The following is a 22,129-nucleotide window of genomic DNA, read 5'->3' as shown; positions in this document are numbered from 1 at the left end:
GCCCGCCGCCCGTCGCGACGGGGCTCTCCTAGGAAACCGGCCGGGCGGTCGCAATGCATGCTGGGATATGCAGTGTCGAGCAGCCACGGGCGGGGGCGGGGGTTGTGCCGCGCGGCACGATGGTAACGGTAGTTCTCTGACACGAGGCCCCGGAGAGGGCGCAGACCTGGAGCGTGGTGCGCATGCGCCCTGCCACGGCCGGGGCGGAGCCTGGGGGGCGGGGCGGGCCCCGCCGGCCCCTTCCTGCCGGCCGCGGCGTGGCCCCGCCCTCYCCAAGATGGCGGCGCTAGGTGTAAACAAGGTCGGCGCTGGCGCTGGCGCTGTGCTGGACGCCGGCCGGGGGCCCGGTGGCAGCGGCCGGGGGGCGGTTGGCGCTGCCGTGAAGGTGAGGAGGGCTGGCGCCCTCTCCTCCCCGGTGCCGAGAGAGGGGAGAGCTAAGGGGCTCCGTGGCCGCTCCCTGAGGCGATGGCGGGGCCCTGCCGTGAGCGGGCCCCGCGGCGGAGGGGGCGGCCGGCTCCCGGGAGCAGCGCCGGGGCCCCGCGAGGCTCCCGGGCAGCTGGCGGGCGGGGCTGCGCCCTGGCACAGCTGCCCTGCGGGTGGCGGTTCCGTAAACGCCAAACAGCCCTGTTTCTACCTTAATGCGTCCGGGTGTTCCTGCCACCTTGCTGCAGGGTTTGCAGCCTCATAAATGGCCAGTTTGGTGCGACTGACCTTTTTGTGTAGGTCAGCTGTGAAAAGAAACTGTTTCCCCTAGCTGCCTGTCTGCTTCAGAAGGGTCTTTCCCTTTGTTTCTTTTTGGGACGTTGCTACTTACCCATTTGTGCCGCTTGCCTCATAAACTGTTTGCGTGGCTATGTGTTAACTGAAGTGGGCAAAAACTAATGCTAGTCAGGAGGTAGTCCAAAGAGTTGAACTGTTCTGTTCTCTTCTATTTTGTTCCGGTTGTTTAATGGATCAGTAGTTATGTATACAAAAAACTGAGCACCTGTGTGCTGTGATTGCAGGAATTTTCATAAAATATGTTACATGGTGTTGTATGGTGTTACATGGCTTTTTATATGAAGTTTGGGTTTTTTGTGAGCTTGGAAACAAATACAGTCTCTTATTAATTATAGGTTCTTGAGTGTGGAGTCTGTGAAGACGTATTTTCTTTGCAAGGTGACAAAGTTCCCCGGCTGCTTCTGTGTGGCCATACTGTTTGCCATGACTGTCTTACCCGGCTTCCCCTTCATGGTAGAGCAGTTCGTTGTCCTTTTGATCGACAAGTTACTGAACTAGGTAAGAGAATATAATTCCAAAACTCATAAATAAATAAATAAATAAATAAATCAGCAAAGGATACATAGACTTTAAAGTTATAGGAAAAACATGTAAAAATTTATTCATTTCTATGGGCTAGCAGACTGTGTTGTTACATTGTATGCTATCAGAACATTTATAATTCATGCCTTTGTTTTTGCTCAAAATCATGAAAAAGGAGAAGGCAGAAAAAAGGGGAAATGAATTGTGGATGGTATAGGTGCATAGTGCACAGGAGCCAATAATACAGGTATGCTAAATGAGTTGGTTTTGTGCAATAGTCCTTTTTAATGTTACATTTCACTAATAACTAATATTTTGGAAAGGAACTAATAAATGGAATGTTCATTTATTTCAGAGAAGTTCATAACACTGCTAAATGTTAGTAAAATAGCATCTTAAAGTTAAAAGTTTTTATTTCTTCCTGGAACCTGGGCCTGCAAGCTTTACGCCTTAAAGTCTTGTAAATTTGTATTTACAAAGTCACTAGTCTATTTTAAGTTAGGGTTCCTGAATGGCTTTTGGCTTCCTGTTGCCCTAAATGCTAAGCAGTTAAGGGAGTAATGATGACTTTTTAGAAAYGGAGGAGCCAATGATAATAATTAACCTGTTTTTATGTTGTAAAATACGTCTGCGTATGAAATAACTSACTGAATGTGGCAAGCTATCAACAGGACTTTTGTTACAGTGGAAGAGTCTCCAGAGAATATATGAAAGCATAATACATAGCTTTTATCCATGGGTGGGAGGTTTTCTAGGCAACAGATGGCACATGCTTGTAATTCCTTCAGAAAAGAAATTGCATATTCGACATATGGTTACAGAGAAAACACTTATCAGAAGAATTTGTACCAAGGAGAAGTTGTTAACAGAACTGGTTGCACTAGCTTTGAGTAGCACAGGAGAAAAAAAAAACATTGGAAGAGTTCTCACAGGGAAATTTCTAATGCAGTAATCTGTGGAAGAAGTGTTCAAATACCAGATTAGCTTGAATAAGCRTTTGCTTTGTGTAGAAAAGAATCTGTTAAAGTGTAGATGAAGAATAGGATGAGAATAGGAATAGGATAGTCACTAGCATGCTTTCATGGAAACTGAAGTCGGAAAAAGAAGTATTGGTCTTGTATAAAAAGAGCATTTGTGGGGGGGGGGGGAGAGTGAGTGTCAAATGAATGACTGCTGATTGAAAAAGGTGGCCAGAAAAGTAACAGTTGTTTTACATTTTAGTTGTGATTGTACAGCTGCAAGAGATTTCTTGAAATGTACTTTTAGGAGGGCTCAATCCTGCTGCTGTTGTGCAACTTTTCTATTTAGGGCCATTGCTTATACCTTACTAAATAAAAGCAGACATTTTTTTTACCGTAGTAGGGAACTTCTCATTTCATATTTTTTTTATTGTGCATTCTTTTACACTAGCTATCTGAAAGTATACTATAGTCACTTTTTATGACTTACAGGTTTAGTAAAATCAGAGCTTTATCTAAACATCAAAAATTTCTTTATCTTAAACTGAGGTGCTTCTGATGGGAAAATAAGGTAGAACGTTGTTAAACTAGGGTAAGGCCTGATAAGGAGTGGAGGAGAAAAGCTTCAGCTTTTTGTGTCTCATTCTAGACCTACATTCTAGAACTAGTTGCTCAAAAGAACTGTTAAGTGGAAAACTAGCAAAATAGCTTGATGGTAAAAATGCTTTTGTGAAGAAAAGTGTTTTGCTTGGTCATTTGGGCCAAGAGAGGGTCATAGTCGCTGCAAGTCTCACCAGGTCCATGTAAGAAGTGTCTTAAACAGTGTTGTTTCCAGCATGTAAAAATGGGGTGTTCTGTGAGTATGTCTTGTTATGGCCCCTTGTGGTTTAAGTCTGTGTATTTGTTATCTTGTTGTCACCTAATAGTTGCTGCTGTTTAAGTCTGCTGAGATTGTAACTCTGTTTGGCTTAGGAATGAAGCTGGGTGGAAGGCATGGCAACTCTGAGGCTTTTTACAAGGCTTCTTCCGTTCACCACATTTGAATGTCGGCACGTGAGGGAAAGAGTTCCATTTCCTCCATTCTTGCAATTGCTGTTCCATTTTTCAATGAGGTGGTCTCAGGCAGCTGTTTAGTATCTAAATCAAGATTATAGGATTACTGTCAAGAGAGTGTTCTGTCAAACATCTTTCTGTTTCAACAGAAAGAAAAGCTGTATAATCATGGCATAAAGCTACCTGGGTTGGACAAAATTCCTTAAGCAATAACAGCAGACTGTTTTGTAGGCTACTTCTAGTTGATCACTTAACCTATAAAATTCAACATGTAAATTTGCTTCTTTTTCTTTGGTCTTACYATTAAATCACTTAATACTATATGCATCCAACTTTTCAGAGGCTTGGGAACTTTCCAAAAGGGGTACCTATGTGAAAGCTGTCTTTTTTCCCTTCTAAATGGGCACTTGCTTTAAATTTGCTGACCTGTTTCTTCTATACATACAACTGGGAAGGCAGGGCAAATAAATACTTCCTCTCTCAGGACTTCTGGAAATATGGGACCTGCAAGTGAAATTTGACAATGTTAACTTGTTTAGCAAAAAAATTCTAATAGGTCATAAAATTTTGCTTTGAGAGAAAATATTTCCTAATGGATAGGTAGGACTAAAGCCTCTCCAAGCATTTTTACTTTGCAGAGTAGACTAAACATAAATTTGAGTTCTTCAGTGAAGTTGTTTGTGACTAATGTTCTGATGGAAAGTTTTAAATGGTTATGTACATGTTGAAGGTATGTGAGCTATCTAATGGTTATTTTCAACTAGATTAGTATTCTTTAGTGAAARAGATGTAATGGGAAAACTTTTTTGAGTTGGGAATTTTCAAACTTTCAAAGCCTTAAATTCTGTATGATGTTGTCCTAGTGTAATTTGGGAATTTCTATAAAATCTCTTTAGATGAATAAATTCCTCTTGTAAATCTTTCCTTGAAGTATTGTGATTTGGGAGAAGAGGATGAATCACATCTTACTACCAGGTTACCCTTCTGCCCTTCCTGCAGGGGGCYAGCTTCTTTCAAAACAGGTAGGCCAGGAGTACATGGAGAAGAACATGCTACATGTAGCAGCTTTGGAAACTCAGGCTTTTTGCTTTATCAGAGCAGCTCTTCTAGGGCACCCCTAAGAGTGCAGGGCAGTGATACTCCCTCACCACTGTCAGCATCACATTACAAAGCTGAAAATACTCTCTATCTGGCTAATATCGTTAGAACTTGTTCAACTGGCATCTGCAAGTTTTGGCATCCTTTGTGGAACACATCTCATTCATATTGCTTATATCTAATGTGCTCTTTTGAGAGTGCTAGTGTCAAAACATTGTGCAAGAAGGTGTTCACTCTAACTTTGTTCTCTCTCCTTTTGGATACAAGCTGTGCCTTTTGTTTTTTGTTATTTGTAATCTTTTCCCAAACAAGCTTTCATGCTTTCAAAAATAATATATTGCTGACTGGAGTTGATCTTAATATCTTCACATAGGTTTGTYGTTATCTTATTCCTGGCTATTCATGTCACATTCCTGCTTATTTGTGCCTTATTCACAGTCAGATTGTGTAGTGGTTTTCATAAACATTCATCCTAGGCACAAGGATGAGATCACTAGATTCATACTTGCGACCTAAGCAGAATTTGAACCAAAGTCTACAGAGATTAAACAAATATATTTATGCCCTTTATCCTTCAGTATTTTTTAATATAAAACAGATACTTGGTCAGCTGATTGAAAGTGTKTGTTTTGAAGATGCAATTTTATAATGCTTTTGGTGTGAAAAGAAGCAAYGTGGCTGTTTTTCAAATACATAAACTTTATGGTAGATGCTAGTGAAATAAGACATGACCTATGTGACAATGCATGTATCAAATGGTGCTTACTGTTATAAATTGTATTTTAGAAGAACAATGAGTGAGAAGTATACATGTAAGCTTTGCCTATTTTTCCATCTGTGCCCAAAATTGATAATGCGCAGGTGATCTGTAACATGTATTATGAAATCTCTGTGTATATAATAAAGAAAGAATGTAAAACTAGTGTAACTGTGTTTTTCCTGACAGCTTTAAGTTAAGAACTGTAAAATAAACACAGAATAGCTATGAACATATCTTTTCGCTGGTTAAATTTCTGTAAATCAGTTTTGCTTCGACTTGCCTGGCTTGACTGTCTCTTCATGCTGAGCATGGACCAGGAGAAGAACTAGCATGGTTCAAATTGGTTCAAAAGCTTACCTTTTAAGTAGTGAATATATCTGAAGAGTATCTGTGTAATTATACAAAGACCTTTTTTAGCGGAATGACTCTGTGCTGCAAAGCCAAACTCCTGTGGGAGCTGAAGAGCCTTTCCTTAGAACCATGACAATGCTGAAGGTCATCTTGCTGTATGTGCCAGACTGAGGATTAATGAAACATGAATATTTGAGATGGAAAAAGTGGGTACTTCTGGATTTTCTGGTTCTCTTAACTGCCTGCTACTCATAGTAAATAGTGCCTAACTTTTCCTTTGGGACAGCACTTTCACTGTCTGCAGTGTATCAAAATCCTTCAGTTTGACAGATTTTGGCACTGAAGAAAGGTGATCTGTACAGGATGGGTAAGGTAACAACTGAAGTGTCTTACCTCAATTCTGCATTTCATTTATCTCTTTGTCCTTTGTGCCTGGTCTTCCTTTCAGTGCACAAAAGAAATGCTTTATCCAAGTATTTAGATGAAGATTGGAATAATAAATAATAAATTCCATTGGAATTAACTGGAATATATGAGTGATTTTGGATATAATTAATTTCTTGAGCTTGTCCTCTCAGATGAGGTTTTCAAGAGCCATGGAGAATAACGTTACAACAAATCATAGGCATTTATGGGTTAATTGTGATAACTGATAGAAAAATAGCATGCTTGGAGATCTAGTGTAATTGGTTTKTATATCCCTGTTCTTATGAATTTTGGTGAATTGGTCATAATAAAATCCCTACGGCAATAGCAAAAAGTCTTTTGAGTTGATCAGCTGGTGAGGCTGGAGGAAGAGCATATGCATTTTTGTTACGTGTCCTTGGCAAATTAGGAGTCATTAACAAGTRATTACATCCTGTACCTAGATTGGCATGTGTTGATTTTGTATATGAATTGCCTTACTGCTATTAATTAGGGCTTTAACTGTTTCCAAAATATGCAGAGATAGGGGGTGTTGTCTAGACAGTCAACAACTTAAAAAGTCGACCTGTCTTTGAACTAAGTGTGACACTCATTCTGGAAACTCATGGTGAATTTGACACTAAGCTTCATAAAAACACATTTTCCATATTCTCAGATTATGCAGCTATAATTTATTATTCTTTATTTCCAAAACTAGTTAGTTGTGACTTTGCAGTGGTAGTCAGTCTATTGCAGTTAATCCAATATAACTCTCTAGATCTTGTAAATTCAGGAGAACATGATCTATCCTTGAAGAGGGCAGWCTTGTCTTGTTTGAAGAATATCTGATCAACATACTAATTATATATAAAATATGTAGAGAGCAAGCATGTCCCACTCTTTTATAAAACACAGAGGAAGGTCCTAGATATTTTCTGTACAGACACTAAGATAATAATTAAAAACTATTGAACCATTGCTCAAAGATAAATTATCTTTGAGGCACCTTTAGCCTGCAGCAGAGTCTTTAAATTTATGGTAACTGATTTTGGGGAAAAAAAAAATCAAGGGATGATATTCTGGAAAAGCAATCATTAGTATTCTTGTACATATGCTAAGCAACCTATGTCCATAGCATTTAGTAGTAATCACTGGCATGAGTAAGTTAACCTCTACAAAATGAGGCTGATGCAGGAATAGATATGAACTACTGCTCTCCTCTAAGGAGTATGAGATTTTTATTATTATTATTATTTTATATATATATATATATATATATATTCTTTTTGCTATATGCAGTGGTATGGTATATGGGTCCCCCTTTCTGAATATTATTTTAAGTTTTATTCAGGTTTTAACTAGGCTGGGATCTGCAATAGGCTTTGCCCCTTGTGATTAAGGGAAAGCAAAGTTTGTCAGTATGAATTCTTCACAGCTTCTGTTGGCACAGTAGAAATGTGCACTGTGCCATAGATAGGTTTGGGAAGTATATTAGATTGACATACATATTTTGCATATTCTATTCAGTCTCTAACAAGATGTTGCAGATTATTTTATAATTTCTTTTTAAGCCCTTTAGTAGGAGAAGCCTGTGTAAATATTAAATAGTTCCATGGTRGAAAGAAGAGGATGGAAAGGTAGTGTAAATTTCCATAGAGAGAATGATAGTTATATCTYGCTTCAGTTTTCTCTCTTTAGTATTAGATTGTCAGAATCTTACCTGTGGTTTATGGAGCTTCTCATGACAGTATCTAYTTGGAATCTTTGTTCTCCTCCTCTTTAATCTATTTTTTCCTTAAAAATAGGAGATTCTGGTGTCTGGGGCTTGAAGAAGAACTTTGCTTTGTTGGAACTGTTGGAACGACTGCAGAATGGACCTGCTGGACAGTGTGGGACATCAGAAGAAGCTATTGATCTATCTGGAGAGGTATTAGTTAAAAAAAAAAAAAAAAAGAAAGAAAAAGTTGATTACTTTGCTTAAAATGTATGTTTAAGATGGGAAAACTGTTTTAACTGAACAAAAATGAAAGCCAGTTCCATATTAAATGTAAAGTTATGTTATTAATGAGATGTTTTATTTTCATCTCAAGTGTTTAACATTTTAATTACTTGCTTCATTATTGAATTCTGTGAAATTCTGATATCTGGTGACTAAAACAGAATAGAAAAATCCAGAATGTATATGCTTTTTCCCCTTTTTTAGGCTTTTAAACTTTTCTAAAAGGTGTTACTCATTTGAATGTTTTAGCTGTAGTAAYTTTAGAGTTTCTAAAGCTTCTTGAAAGTTCTTCCTAAACATTTGAAAGCAATTCTTTCTCAAGTGTTGCTTTTCTGTAGTCATTTGATATGACTATGTCATGTGGTAGGAAGTGCTTCTTTATTAAAACTGACTGCTTTAATCATCTCAGTATTAACTGCTATGCAAGAAGTATCATGGATTGCCATTCTAGGAGCAGATGGTTGTCTTAAGGGCATATTTGTCTATGGATGTTTTGTCTGTCTGTAACTTTGATTATTTTTTCTATAGTGCGTGAATTAAGGTAGTGTCTGGAGCCTGAATTATTTTTAGCTTTCAAACCTTTAAGACTTCAGTAGAAGTTTGGATTTGTGGAATCTCTAGAACAATCCATTGAGTTTACTGTAAAGCAAACAGATTTTTATTTTTTTAGGAATCTGAAAATTTAAAAGCAAGCTTTGGAAGTATCCTAAATATTTATTAGCATGTAACTYTTTAAGAAAAGTGCTTTTTAGGTTTATATTGGTGATAACTTTTCTGACTTTTCCTAGTATATTGAAATTGGATAATAACCACTTCAGTTTCTTTTTGTTGTTGTTAGTGTATCATCCGTTGTGATGAAGACGAAGCCCAYGTTGCATCTGTTTATTGCACAGTCTGTGCCACTCACCTGTGTGCAGACTGTTCCCAGCTTACTCACTCTACCAAGACACTAGCGAAACACAGGCGTGTACCRCTTGCTGATAAGCCTCACGAGAAGACCATGTGCTCCCAGCACCAAGTGCATGCTATTGAGTTTGTTTGTTTAGAAGAGGGCTGTCAGGCCAGTCCCCTCATGTGCTGTGTCTGCAAAGAATATGGGAAGCATCAAGGTCATAAGGTACTGTTAAAGATCTGTTTATTGTTGTGCTGCGAGGTAGCTGACATAAATGATACTTATCCAATTTAAATGCAGAGGATTATCAGGAAGGAGGGAGAAGATGTTTGATACATCTTTATGGAAGTAACTTCATGCTRTTCATTCCCCTCTTCATTTTAAATAACTGCTATGGTAAAAATACATGAGAAAATTCTTTCTAAGACCACAGTATGGTTATTTGTATGTTAAGACCCAAAGGCCCTTTTTCTGATATGGTGCTGAACCTCACTGTGTTGTGTCACCAGTTCTGATAATTGTTATTCATCAGGCAAATACTAAATTTGGCCAACCTAGTACACTCCAACCACTTCTTTGGTTTTTTTAGATGTGATTATGGAAACTTGCTTATTTGCTTGTGTAATTGATGGATTGCTACCTTAAATGCACAAATTAGACTATGTTGAAATTTAATTTTAAAATAGTGTTTAAATTTTCCCTTGCCTTTCTCTCCCCTTAAACATCTTCCTTGATCATCCTATCTTACTACATATATTTATGCTTGAACTTTATCTTACTTTCATTTAACAGCATTCAGTCTTGGARCCGGAAGCAAATCAGATTCGTGCATCCATTTTAGACATGGCCCACTGTATAAGAACTTTCACAGAGGAGATCTCGGATTATTCCAGAAAATTAGTTGGAATTGTTCAGCAAATAGAAGGAGGAGAACAAATAGTTGAAGATGGAGTTGGAATGGCCCATACAGAACATGTATGCTTTTTTCTTTCCCACAAGCATTGTGTATTTGTTTTTGTAGCTTGTGTTTTGTTTTTCTTTAAGGTTGTAATAAATGAAGACTTTTTGGAGCAGTAAATTATAACATGATTACAATATATCTAATTTTAAGGAYGTTCTTTGGGAATTACACACCTTCTGTAAGACAAAAGCCTTAAATTGTTATTATGGAATCAGTGTAATTTGAACATACTTTGCACTTCTCGATATTGAGGCTTAAGACAGCAGATGGAAGGGGAATTTCTAGACCACCGCAGTGTTTTTTGTCGATGTGGAAACAGATATACAATAGGGAGTTGTATAATTGCAAATATAATATTGAAGTATCATGACAGATTGTCACAGTACCTGAGGACAAATTGACATTACTGAGCTTTTTTTGGTCTTTGTTAGTAGTAATTTTCTGTAAAGTGTGTGTACACTCGCTCATTTGTATATATGACTAAGCTACTTGTTTATCCGAAGTGCTGCTTGGAGTAACTTCTTGGAGGATCTTGGTCTCAGGGCTGATAAGACACTYTGTGCAACTGAAACTTGAAATGTGAGCTAGCCAGCCAGATGCGAATAAAAGTTAGAAGTTGGAATATAATGCAGAATATTGTACTTCTGGGATCAGCTATTGTCTTTAATCAAATTTCCTCTTGATCTCATGACTGTWATGTTGTAGGTACCAGGGACTGCAGAGAATGCGCGCTCATGTGTCCGAGCCTATTTTTCTGATCTTCACGAAACCCTTTGTCGTCAGGAGGAAATGGCTCTTAGTGTTGTTGACGCTCATGTGAGAGAGAAGTTGATTTGGCTTAGACAACAGCAAGAAGACATGACCATCCTGTTGTCACAGGTTTCAACAGCTTGCCTTCATTGTGAAAAGACTTTACAGCAGGTAGGCTGGCAAGCTGTAACATGGGGCAGGATATGGGGAGCTGTAAGCTAAGTTTAGCCTGTAAACTGGAAAAAAAATGGATGGTGCTCTGTATTCTTTTTTTTTCCTTTCACAATGTTAAAATAATAATGATACAGCATAAAGTGTTCATTATAAATGGATGACATAACAAGTACAACAACATCACATCCTTCCATTCCTGGAAATGCTGTGGCTGCAGCATGATTGTGTACCTTGGAGTAATGTCTAATTATTTATGGAGTGAGTGGGAAGAGAGAGAAAACTGAAGCAAAAAACTTGCATTATTTATGGGAAGGATTTTACCGATGCGATTTCCAGTATAAATGTTTGAAGATAGTTGTTTGGTGAAGCTGATAAAGAATACTGTGCTAAATAACTTTCTGCAGACCTCACAGTCTGGTAGTTCAATTGTTTATTAAACATGCGAAGAAGGTGCCTATTTAATAGTACCAAATTGAACCATTATGCATTTAGTTTGACAGCAGAAAGTAAATTGCACATGCAGCAAACAGTAAATTGAATGTGACAAATTAATAATGTATTATAAGTATCTTTTAAATTTGTTTGGTGTCTAGCTACTTTGTTAAATGTACATTTAACTGTCACTACTTGACATTCCCATCATTAGTGCTAAGTATTATTCTTCCTTTTGTGTTAAGCATGTTGCTGTATGTTGCAAAGTGCTGTTGTAGTCTAGCTGCTAAAATGATTTATGAATGATATGAATATATAAATTATACTACAGAGTAATAAAATAAATACTTATTCCTAGAGAACTAAGAGAGGTCAAAGAATAACTTAAAAAATGGCTGAACTTTTAAATATTTGCTAGTATTAAGGAAGAATTGCATTTGTGATTTAAGTAGCGTTTTTTTTAAATGTTAATTTGCTTTAACAAAAATACTAAAAATGATTTATTTCTTGCCATCATACTTGTTTTGGTTGTATTAAGTAAGTTACTGATGGGAGGGGGTGCTTTTGTTTTTTGTCTGTTTAGGATGACTGCAGAGTAGTGTTGGCCAAACAGGAAATTACAAGGCTACTAGAGACACTACAAAAACAGCAGCAGCAATTTACAGAGCTTGCAGATCACATACAGCTGGATGCTAGCATACCTGTTACTTTTACAAAGGTATTCCTAATCTTGTGAAAACACAACTATCATTTTATGAAGTTCTACATGTCTTTTAAAAGAAAGCAAGAACAATATACCTCTTTAACATGCCATATTTGTTGAAGCAAACATACAGAGTTCAGCATCAGTTACAGCCAAAGTGTCGTACCRTATGATGAGTGCCATCTGGCATTTGAACACCAAAATAACTCTGTTGGAGTTAGTGTGAGAAATAAGCATTCATTTAATATTAGCTACATCAGTAGCTTTGCAATATAGCTGCTTTCTTCTAAATATTCAACGTAGTTGTCATGGATTTTAAGAACACTTTTCTTTGGAAACATCCCTTTTGTTGTGCATTCAGATCAGGAACCTGCCACTTACAAAAAAGACAAAGATGTGTGGAAAATGAGGACAGCAATCACTTTTGCTGAATGCATATTTCTTGAATGTTGCACACCTGTTATAAAAACAAAAATACCAATGTGTTTCAGTTCATAATCAAGATATTTGTATATTCATTTGCATTCTTTCATTCTGATTGAGGGAAGGAAGGATAGGGTCTATTGTTACTGTGGCGAAACTGAGGATTTAACTACTGCTGTTGAAGTTTTTCCTATAGGAAATAGATACTTTCATATGGTTTCTGTTCTAATATTAATTAGCATTGCTCTCAGCATCCGTGTTCTGTATGGCTCTCCAAGAGATTTCATGCTGTGTCCTTCTAGTAAAAATAGTTTTAATGTTTTGTTTCCATTGGTTCTGCAACAAAGTAGGTAATTCAGAATTGGTGTGTGTTTTCCATTGTGCAGCTTTTCCTCCAGATTCGTCATTAATTGCTGTTCTTAGTTATTGTTCTCAGGGTAGTTATTAATGTTCTTAGAAGTACCTACATCTTGTATTTCAACATGCAGTTTACTTTAGCAATACACATGTTCCAGCAGTASGTATCAGAAATTCAATTTCTGACAAATATCTTGTTTGGAATGTCAATATGTTTCAGTTTCTGTGTAATTTATCTACCTCAGGTATGAAGGTGAAACTTTCAGCTAACAAATCTATAAATGTGACATTTTCATCTCTACCCCTTCTTTCCTGCATTTGGCAGAGGCAAGAGATAACTGGGTGGAGGAGACCTCTGTCTGCAAACCTTTGGTTAAATCTAAGTGATGTTGCATATGTGAAGCAGCATGTATAGCTTTTGCAGAAGACTAATTACACATCTGTGCTGTTTCACAGGACTGAGACTAGCATGTTGAGTGCCCTCCCTCTCTTGTGCTCAACCTATATATCGCGCTCGCACTCGCTGTATTTTGCCTTCCCTCACTAAGAGCTGTTAATCTGACTCAGAAAACCTTGATCAGGAATTTCTGAGCATTTGGAAAGAGAATGGTTGCAGCCAGCTTGGCTACACTAGGAAATATGAAATTCTAGCTCAGGGAACTCTGTCTTCAAAGGTCTTTCCACGTTTCAGCATTCTTGGGAAAGAAATGGGGCATTTGTTGTTCTCTCCTGTGATAGATTGGGATGCTCACCAAGTCATGTGAAGCCTAGATYCAAAGTTTCAAAAGTGCCAAAGCAAATGTCATTTTTCACAAAAATAGCGGTAGTCATGAAAAAGCAGAGTGGAAATAACAGCTTCAGTCTATTTTGTTACTTTTTTGTGTTCCCTTACTTTTGATGTGAAACTTAAAGCTCTCTCTCTTTTTTTTTTTTTTTTTTTTCACAGTGGTCTTTCAGGACGCTGTCATGCTTGTGCCCATTGTTCGGGGTATGCAGTGAGGCTTGTCGTACCTGAAGGGTCTGTGTCTGGGAATAAGATCAGATTTTGGGCAGCAGTGAAAAGGGATTTATCTTCAGATCAAGAACTGATCTCTTGCTCTGTTGAAAGGTCTCTCTCAGGATCTCTTAATGTGCTAAAGGCTGCATCCACCATAAAAAAGGAAAAGTATTTCAAACAGTACCAGATCAGAGGAACATGAGAATTCTATATCCAGTGAACGTTGTGGAGTTACAGGTTTAAGGTTGAGAAAGAAAAATCCTGTCTGCTGTTCAAAGTGAATGGGTTTTAGCCACAGTGTTTCACTGATTGCCTGAAAACCATAAATAGTGCTATTTCCCTCTTCTAAACCATGAAGGGAAATGCCACGCTTAAAGCACTGAAAGGAATGAATAAATTATTTGGAGACATTTCCAGGAAAATACACTAAAGGCTTTCAAGGAATATATTAGTATAAAATCTTTTTTTTTTTTTTCCAAATGTTAAGATAACTATTTCCCATAGATGCTTCTTTATACATGCATTTATGAAAACTTCTACCAAATAAGGTTGAGATTGCTTCATATACTTAGCTTGTCGGCAAAGAAACGGCTCCTCATCTAGGACTGTGATCTTTGTTTGGAGAGAGATACTGCTATTGTGTCCTGGTCAAATTCTTGGTATAGTTTGTAATGAGTAGTGACTTCAGGATGTTGTATCCATGATTAACAAATAGTTGTCTGTGTGTACTGGGCAGGAGGTTAATGATAAGAAAACTATACCTGAGACAGAAAAGAGGGCTGATTTCCTCACTGTTCAAGCTAGTATTTTGGACACTGCTTACCAACACCAATCTTACTATAATCTTGATGTTACTTGTTTTTGCACTGTTATACTTGCATCCCTTTAATTTTCCTCCATGTCTTACAACTTCTCAGAGTCTTCTTACAAGGAATGCCTTTGGATATTGCAATAGCTAAGGACACTGAGTTAAGCTGTATTGATTATTCTAGCAGTTTACTACTTGGTCTGTGTTAGAGGGGAGAGTGGAGTTGCAAATCAGATCCTGATGGCATAGCTCTAGCTGTRTAAATGGTTCCTGTATTTGTGTCTCAAGTCACGTAATGTGGATGTTTAGATGTACAGTCAAACTGGTGCGCGTTGGTCTCAAACTAGGAGAATTTGTATTTTGTACTCAAGAAATAGCATTTCAAGCACAAGAAGGAATAAAAAGCTGTAGAGGGTAAACAGTTTTTGTGTTGCCTAGCACAGTGGCACCTGGAACCTCCAGATCTTGCAAGAAAACACATGTAATGCTGCAGGGTTTTGGTTTCAACCCTGCTTCATCATGAAAACATCTAAGTACTTGAAAGATACATTTCTAGGACACACATGTTTATACTGCTTGTCTTATGGTTTATTCTTTGCTATATATTAGTAATGCCTCTTGATCTGTAATGTGCTAAAGGATTGGTAGTGGGTTGAGGTGAAGAGGCATAGCTATGGAGCTTCCTGCTAAAGAATAATTATATAGGTGTTAATAGTGCAACAAAACTTAGTGGAAAAGCTTGAAAGCCAGCAGGGAATCCTCTGGTCAGGGAGTCCTCACTAATTGCTGTGAATAGCTTGTCATAGGATTTAGGACAAGAATGACAGAAGAATTTGAAATTAAGTACAGACATGCTAGCATGAGAGTGGATGTTTTTGTAAAAGATATTAAATAACTTCAGTAGAAGTTACAGATTTGCTACAGAAATTATTGCATATTATGGCTTATACTATTGCAGGTGATGATTGGCAGGTGATAGTGCCTTCTACCTTTGGAATCCATCCATTTAATCACTTTACAAATAGTGATCATAAGCATATTAATATGCATTGAGTTTCCTAAACTTGCTCTCATTTTGTGTATTTTGTTTATTCCAGGACAACAGGGTGCATATTGGACCAAAAATGGAGATTCGGGTTGTCACTTTAGGACTGGATGGAGCTGGCAAAACCACTATTTTGTTCAAGTTAAAGCAAGATGAATTCATGCAGCCAATTCCAACAATAGGTCAGTAGCAATGAATTAAATGTAATGATTTTCTGTGCATTTGTTTTATCTGTAGAATTTGATAATTTTATGTTCATAGAGAATAAGACTATAAAACTTGAATATTTTTATCTTAGGTTTTAATGTTGAAACGGTAGAATATAAGAATCTGAAGTTTACTATTTGGGATGTAGGAGGAAAGCACAAATTGAGGCCCTTGTGGAAGCATTATTACCTCAATACACAAGGTAAGATTAATACAACTTTAAATCTTTTTGGCTCATCTTAAAATACAAGATAAACAAAATACAGTGCTAACTTATCTAAAACTATTATTATTGTTAGAAATCATAACTCTAGAAAGTTGTTATAAAGTAGCATACAGCTGCTAGATTCATGGTCTGAGATTCTAATGCAGGTGGTTGTAGTGTCTGATGAATAAAGGTGCATTCTGTAAATCCATCAGACAGTTCACGGAGCCAAACAAAATTAGAATCTCTATTAAACTGGTTTTAGCTGACAGCAGACAAGGTGCAATGTTCCAGAAATTCCTGTAGTGATAATACTTGTCAAGTATAAACTTTAAATAGCACTTGAAATGAAAATACTCAGCATTTAGAAGTCCTTGGTTGGCGACTTAAAACTTTCACAAACTTCTGACTTGGTACTGTAGTATAATATCTTGTCATAGAGTAGTTTACTAATAAAATTACTTTCTTATGAATACATAGTTCTGAATGATGTTAACTTGAAAATTTTTGCTTGCTCCTATACATGTTCCATAGTTGTTTTCCAATTTAGAAAGGAATTCTTCATGCATTCATTGAGAATTATGTAGAATACTTCAGAATGACAGACRTTAATTGAAGTATTCCATTTTGCATGTTATTTCAGCCTTCACTGCAAACTTTAACCTCTTATATCTTACCATCTTTTTATACTTCTAAAAAATTGCATTTGGGGTTTCTGTTGACCTCTTAAAACTTCCTCTTAAACATCAATAACACTGAATCATGCCTGTCTTGAAGAATTGTAAGCCTGAGGCACTGTCTAAACAGTTTACAGTGATCTAAGAGTTGGTAGATCCCTATAGTAAGGTTCATCTCCACCTCCCTGCCGCACACACATGGTAAAAGTTGATGAGTTGAAATTCTGTCCCCTAGTTCTGCYTCCCTAGCTGTGGTCTCTCTGGCATCTCTGTTACCTGCTATAATGGATAGTAAAATCTATGCTGCTATGTCAAACACTTTGTTAATAGGAGTCCATAATTTTCCCTGGCTTGTGTAGTCCTCTCTAAGTATGTATGGGAATGGTAAGGAAGGGGTATTGATTTGGCTGAAGCTTATAGGTTTTACAGCCAGTTCAGTTAAATTAGAATAGAGTTGTGTGGGAGTCTGAGCATAAATGGATCAGGAAATGGTTTAAACTGATGTATTTAATTTACACAAGGTAAATCTGTTTTTAGACATAAGTGTCATAACCCTTATGTTAGATGAGGCCAAAAACTTAAGTGTGTTTTTCTTTTTAGAGTGAAGTCTAGTGTTTTTAGAAAGTGATAGGCACATAAGGCGTTTCTCAATACTCCTGAAGTGCACTGCTGAGACACTTCATTTAGAGAACTGTGTTAGAAATAAAAATTTGTTGGAAGCTAACACAATCCAGTGTTTATGTTTGAGTGTCTAAAACTTCTTTTTCTTTATTAGCGGTGGTGTTTGTTGTTGATAGCAGTCATAGAGATAGGGTCAGCGAAGCACACAGCGAACTTGCAAAATTATTAACAGAGAAGGAATTGCGGGATGCCTTGCTGTTGATCTTTGCCAATAAGCAGGTACGTATGGTTCTTTTTTTTTCCTCTCAGTTACTTCTTTGTCTTTAGTTTGTGCAAAAAATTCAAACTTTCTGAACCCTTTGCATAGGCAAGATATAGGACTGTGGAAAGGATATAATGTAGATGTTTTTCCTTATGTTTAAAGCTGGTAAAATAAAGATTCAACAACCAATTTCTGTTTTATGATAAAAAAAAAATATTCTTAACAATTTGATCTGGCTCTTCAGTTTGAAAATTGTGTGTATGACTTGCAGTCATTCTCAATCTGAGCTATCAGTTAAAATATCTCAAACATACTGCGAAAGAATAACTGAGTTTATCTATCTGGTTCTGCTGCAGGATGTAGCAGGTGCACTTTCAGTAGAAGAAATCACGGAACTGCTGAGTCTACACAAACTCTGCTGCGGCCGGAGCTGGTATATTCAGGGTTGTGATGCCAGAAGTGGTACAGGACTTTATGAAGGATTGGACTGGCTTTCAAGACAACTTGTGGCTGCTGGTGTCCTGGATGTGGCTTAGTTTCACAGCAGTTGCAGTTTAAGATTGTAGTTAGTTTTTTTTTTGTTGTTGTTGTTTTGTTTTGTTTTGTTTGCACGATTTAGGATGTTGTAGATGGGTCTGCTGTCTGAAGAGGGGACTTTATTTCACTTGGTGGTTACAGAAACACATAAGCCTTTCATCCTAGGTTTGATTGGTTCAGTAAATCTGTGCAACTGTTTGTGTTTTTGAAATTTGATACATTTAATGTGATGGGTTAGTTAAAAGGGTGCCTTGAAATTCTTTTTGGCAAAATTAGGTTGTTACAACTCTTCCCTGATAAGTATGTGCTTTGGAGTTCACCTGATAATCATGACATGGTCACAGTAGCTAGTGGATATCAGAAAATTTGAGTGATTTAGAAATACTTYGCCAGGAAACCATTCTAAAAGTTCATCTCAAGCTATTTGGAATAGTAAATTCTAGCTGTTGGTCAGAAACAAATGGTGCTACTTTTAGTATCTTAAATGCATTCACCTGAAGTTGGCATTGAAAATTACATGTGAATATGCTGTAAGAGAAGAACATCATTTCCCTCCACACCTTATTTATTAACTTCCCTGTTCGTTACCAGAAGAAAAAGGAGCATAATGTATTGAGGAGGARTTGAGCATGGGGAACTGTGTCGCGGTGCTGGTGGGCTGTGGCATTGCCTAGTGCACGTTTGGTGTGGTGAGGGAAGAGTTGTTAAAAGTGGGCATATGCTAAATTATTTATGGACAGAATATAGCGATACTGAGGTGGGGGTGTTTTGTGTATGCTTAAGGACATCATCTGTCTTCAGATATCAGAGATTTAAGTTTGATTCAGGAAGTCAAATGAAGCTTAAAAAAATTTCTAAAGAAGCAATGTGGTGTAACATCAGTTAAGCTATGTACTTTTATGTAGAGGTCATGCTTCCAGAATAAGGTAGTAGCCTTAAAATATTAAATAACCTGTTGTAAAACCAGCATACAACTAATTATAACTCTTACTTAGAACAGCAGATGTTAAAACGTGACGTAAACTTTCTGTATTTAGATTGTGTTCATTCTTACTATATCTTCTACATGAACTGTCAGCAGTATCTCTATTTTTAAAGGTAATTCATTCAGAAACCAATGAAATATGGATGTAGCMTTCTTTAAATTTAAAGAAGGTTGAAGTGACTTACTGATGTSTCCTTTTTTGCTGTGCACACAGTTMATTTATCTGTCTGGTATGCACACCTAGTATAGAATCTTCTGGCCCTTCTTTCTCTGCACAGCCTTTGCCAGTTGAAGAATCTATGCCATGCACCACTGCACATCAGTAGAGGAGTTACGACTAGCATAGCCAATAGATCAAAATCACATATCATTTTTCTTCCTAGGGTAGAGATAAATAGGGAGAATCAGCAGAAGTGAGCAGTGTTGTTTCACAGAGTTCTTGTTTCTTGTTTTTTTTGCCATGCTGAAAAGCCTATTTATCTGGTGAGGGCTCTGAGCCCTGTCTGGAGGAGAAAATGCATCTCATCATCAGTGGCTATGACTAATGTAGTAGTATCAATTTTCTGATGTTTTCTCACTACATACATTAGGTAAAGCTAAGAATGTATGAACAAGTAATTTAGTACAATTGCACTTTTTTGAGAGGAAGCAGTGGTGGTAACTACTCCTTTCTCATGATAGTTGCTTATAGCTTTCTCTTACTTAAGTTTAGCACCATTTTTGTGAAGTGCAGCTGCAAATTTAGCAAGATTAATGACTTGAGATTAAGAGCTGCTGGAAAAAAAACTAAGCTTTAAAGTAGGTGTTTGTGAAATAGGCTTACATGCCTACAGACATGTACAGATGCAGAGAAGGAGTGGTTACTCTTTCCTTGGAAAACACTTTAACTTTTGTACATAGTTTACAACTGCTTTGCTGTTGCACACCAACTGAAAATTGTTCATCCTTCCCAGCCTGCAGCTTCTTGCACAGTAGACAGCTGGCTGCTGTGACCTGAGTATTTGCTTGGCCTGTACTGCAGAGCTGTTCCAGATCTAGTTAGAGCTGACTGTCCTTTTAYAGCTCTATTTATAAAATATGAACAAATTCTGCTAAGTGTGAGAGTTACTTTGCTGGAACACTTCTAACAGAAAACACATGCATTCTCTAAAATCCTGAACCTGAAATTTTGTTTTAGTTGGCTCAAGCTTTGGAAGCACAAGCCTCCAACTATTAGCTGTAGTTCTAATTAGAACTTTAAAATGTTCAAGGTGACCAGTTTGCTTTTTCTGTAACAGTACATTTGGAGACAGATACTCACTCATGTATATTTTTGAGTGCAAAAGGATTGCTTGTGACACRTGTGGAATGCTACCATTAAAGTGTTTTTAAGTGGAACTTATTTAAGATGACTTCAAGTAACTGTGAAAAATGTTGCGTTTGTGAACTCTTCTGTGTTAACAGGTACACATGGAGGTTTACTTGTATTATAAGTTAATATTATATATAAACTGTTTCGGTTGTAAATTTAAGCTTGTTTCACCATTTTTATTGAACTTCTAGTTTTTAGTGTACTGACTTATGCAATGTGTAACTGGAATATTTCCTCAACTAGAACTTACGCAAACGTTATAACTACATGGATTAGTTGAAAGACTGAACAAATTTTCGTAAGATTTTGATTTAAATGTGAACCTGAGTAAATACAGCATTCAGTAGTGGTGTTGTGGCTTTCTTTCTGGTGTAAAAAATAGTAAGTCTAACCTAACTGAAAAATAATGCTTTATCACTTGATAAGGCATTACTGTATGTTACCTTCAAATTTATTGTGGATGGAGTGGGACTTGGGTTTTCTTCTGGAATAGTCTTTGTTCTCATCTGTTTGAATAGGTGTAGATGTTATGTAGTAATCTTTGGAAAGAAATGGCTCTTTCAGTGGAAACAGTTGAGTTGCTGCAGTTCAGCTGCCCAGAAAAATTAMAGGTTTTAAATTTTTTTGTTGTTGTTGAAAGAGTAAAGAAATTTGCTGAATTTTCTCCTTTTTATTAGAAGTAATTTAAGAGTAGAAATGTTATGTTTAACGTACTGTAAACATTTTATCCCTGAAGATAGCCTTTATTTTACTGAAGATAAGTTTCTTAATGATTGCAGCTTTTGAGGGAATTAATTTGATGAGTATCTTCCTTCAAAGAAATGGTATGAGATTTAAAACCACCACCATCTACTGCAATGATTTGGCTAGACTTATTTTACTTCCTGAAGCTGTAAACAGCTTCATTATGCAAAGATGGAAAACTTGAAATCTAATCTGTTTGTACTCKTAACTCATTTCAGGAATAAGTACCAGAGTCATTCTAGATCAAACTTGAATTCTACAGCAGGAATCAGTGTAATTAGTAATCATGTAACTAGTTATCAGCTAAAAACCTGTGGTCTGGGCATTCATAAGCTTGGAAGAAATATATATGGTTAAATACAGAAAAAAAATCTGTCCCTTTTACTACTTCAGCATTGCAACTGAGTTAATACAAAAGTCAGCAAATAATGGCATAGTAAGAAGAAAAATATTGCCTAATGGATTATATTCTCCTAAAGTAGTATAGTTTAAGACTACTAATGCTGTTTTACCAGTCCTTTGTTTTGTGTTTGGAAAGCAACAATAAATGCTAAAGTACTTATCTGCTGATGTGAACAAAAAATGAGCATAGAGAAATACACCTTTTAAACCACTTGTGTAGTTTTATTTGCAAAGTTAGGATGTTATAGCTCCACATTCAGCTGCTTTTGGTTGAGGGGAAAAATGGGATGTCTTGAACTTGAGGATCATGAAACCTTCAACAATTTTTTTCCACTTGTTTGACAAGTTATCCATATAGTTAAATTAACTAACTAGGATCTCCTTTTATGAGTCCTACAAAGAAATTAAGCTTAACTTTTACCATTTTATTTACGGTTTACTTCCAAAATTGTTACAGAGCTACTTCCAGATGTTAGGTACTATCAAGATTCTTAGTTACATGTGCAGAATTGTAACAAAGCGTAAGGATCTCTGCTGCAAAAAAAAAAAAAAAAAAAAATAGTGTGTGGGCCATCATGAGTGGACTTCAAGTTCTATTTAACATCTCATATGAAAATGACCTGAAGTGATTGGAATGCTTGGTTTTATAAATCAAATCAGCACAAATGT

General features: G+C 36.9%; 1 protein-coding gene across 1 annotated transcript; it reads left to right on the top strand.

The window, feature by feature from the left end:
* The first annotated feature begins 244 nt into the window (after window positions 1-244).
* On the top strand, window positions 245-21,671 carry TRIM23 (tripartite motif containing 23). The gene is made up of 11 exons (XM_085322441.1): window positions 245-385; window positions 1,116-1,278; window positions 7,734-7,855; window positions 8,766-9,044; window positions 9,612-9,794; window positions 10,486-10,701; window positions 11,720-11,854; window positions 15,522-15,651; window positions 15,768-15,878; window positions 17,334-17,458; window positions 17,798-21,671. Exons 1-11 carry the CDS (start codon window positions 278-280, stop codon window positions 17,975-17,977), a joined length of 1,752 nt encoding a protein of 583 aa, XP_085178567.1. The 5' UTR covers window positions 245-277; the 3' UTR covers window positions 17,978-21,671.
* Window positions 21,672-22,129: the final 458 nt, after the last annotated feature.

The sequence above is a fragment of the Rhea americana genome, unplaced genomic scaffold (genome assembly GCF_003343005.1).
Source record: "Rhea americana isolate MKP2758 unplaced genomic scaffold, rheAme1 scaffold_77, whole genome shotgun sequence".
In the NCBI taxonomy this organism is placed as follows: domain Eukaryota; kingdom Metazoa; phylum Chordata; class Aves; order Rheiformes; family Rheidae; genus Rhea; species Rhea americana.
This window is presented reverse-complemented; position numbering and strand designations above follow the sequence as displayed.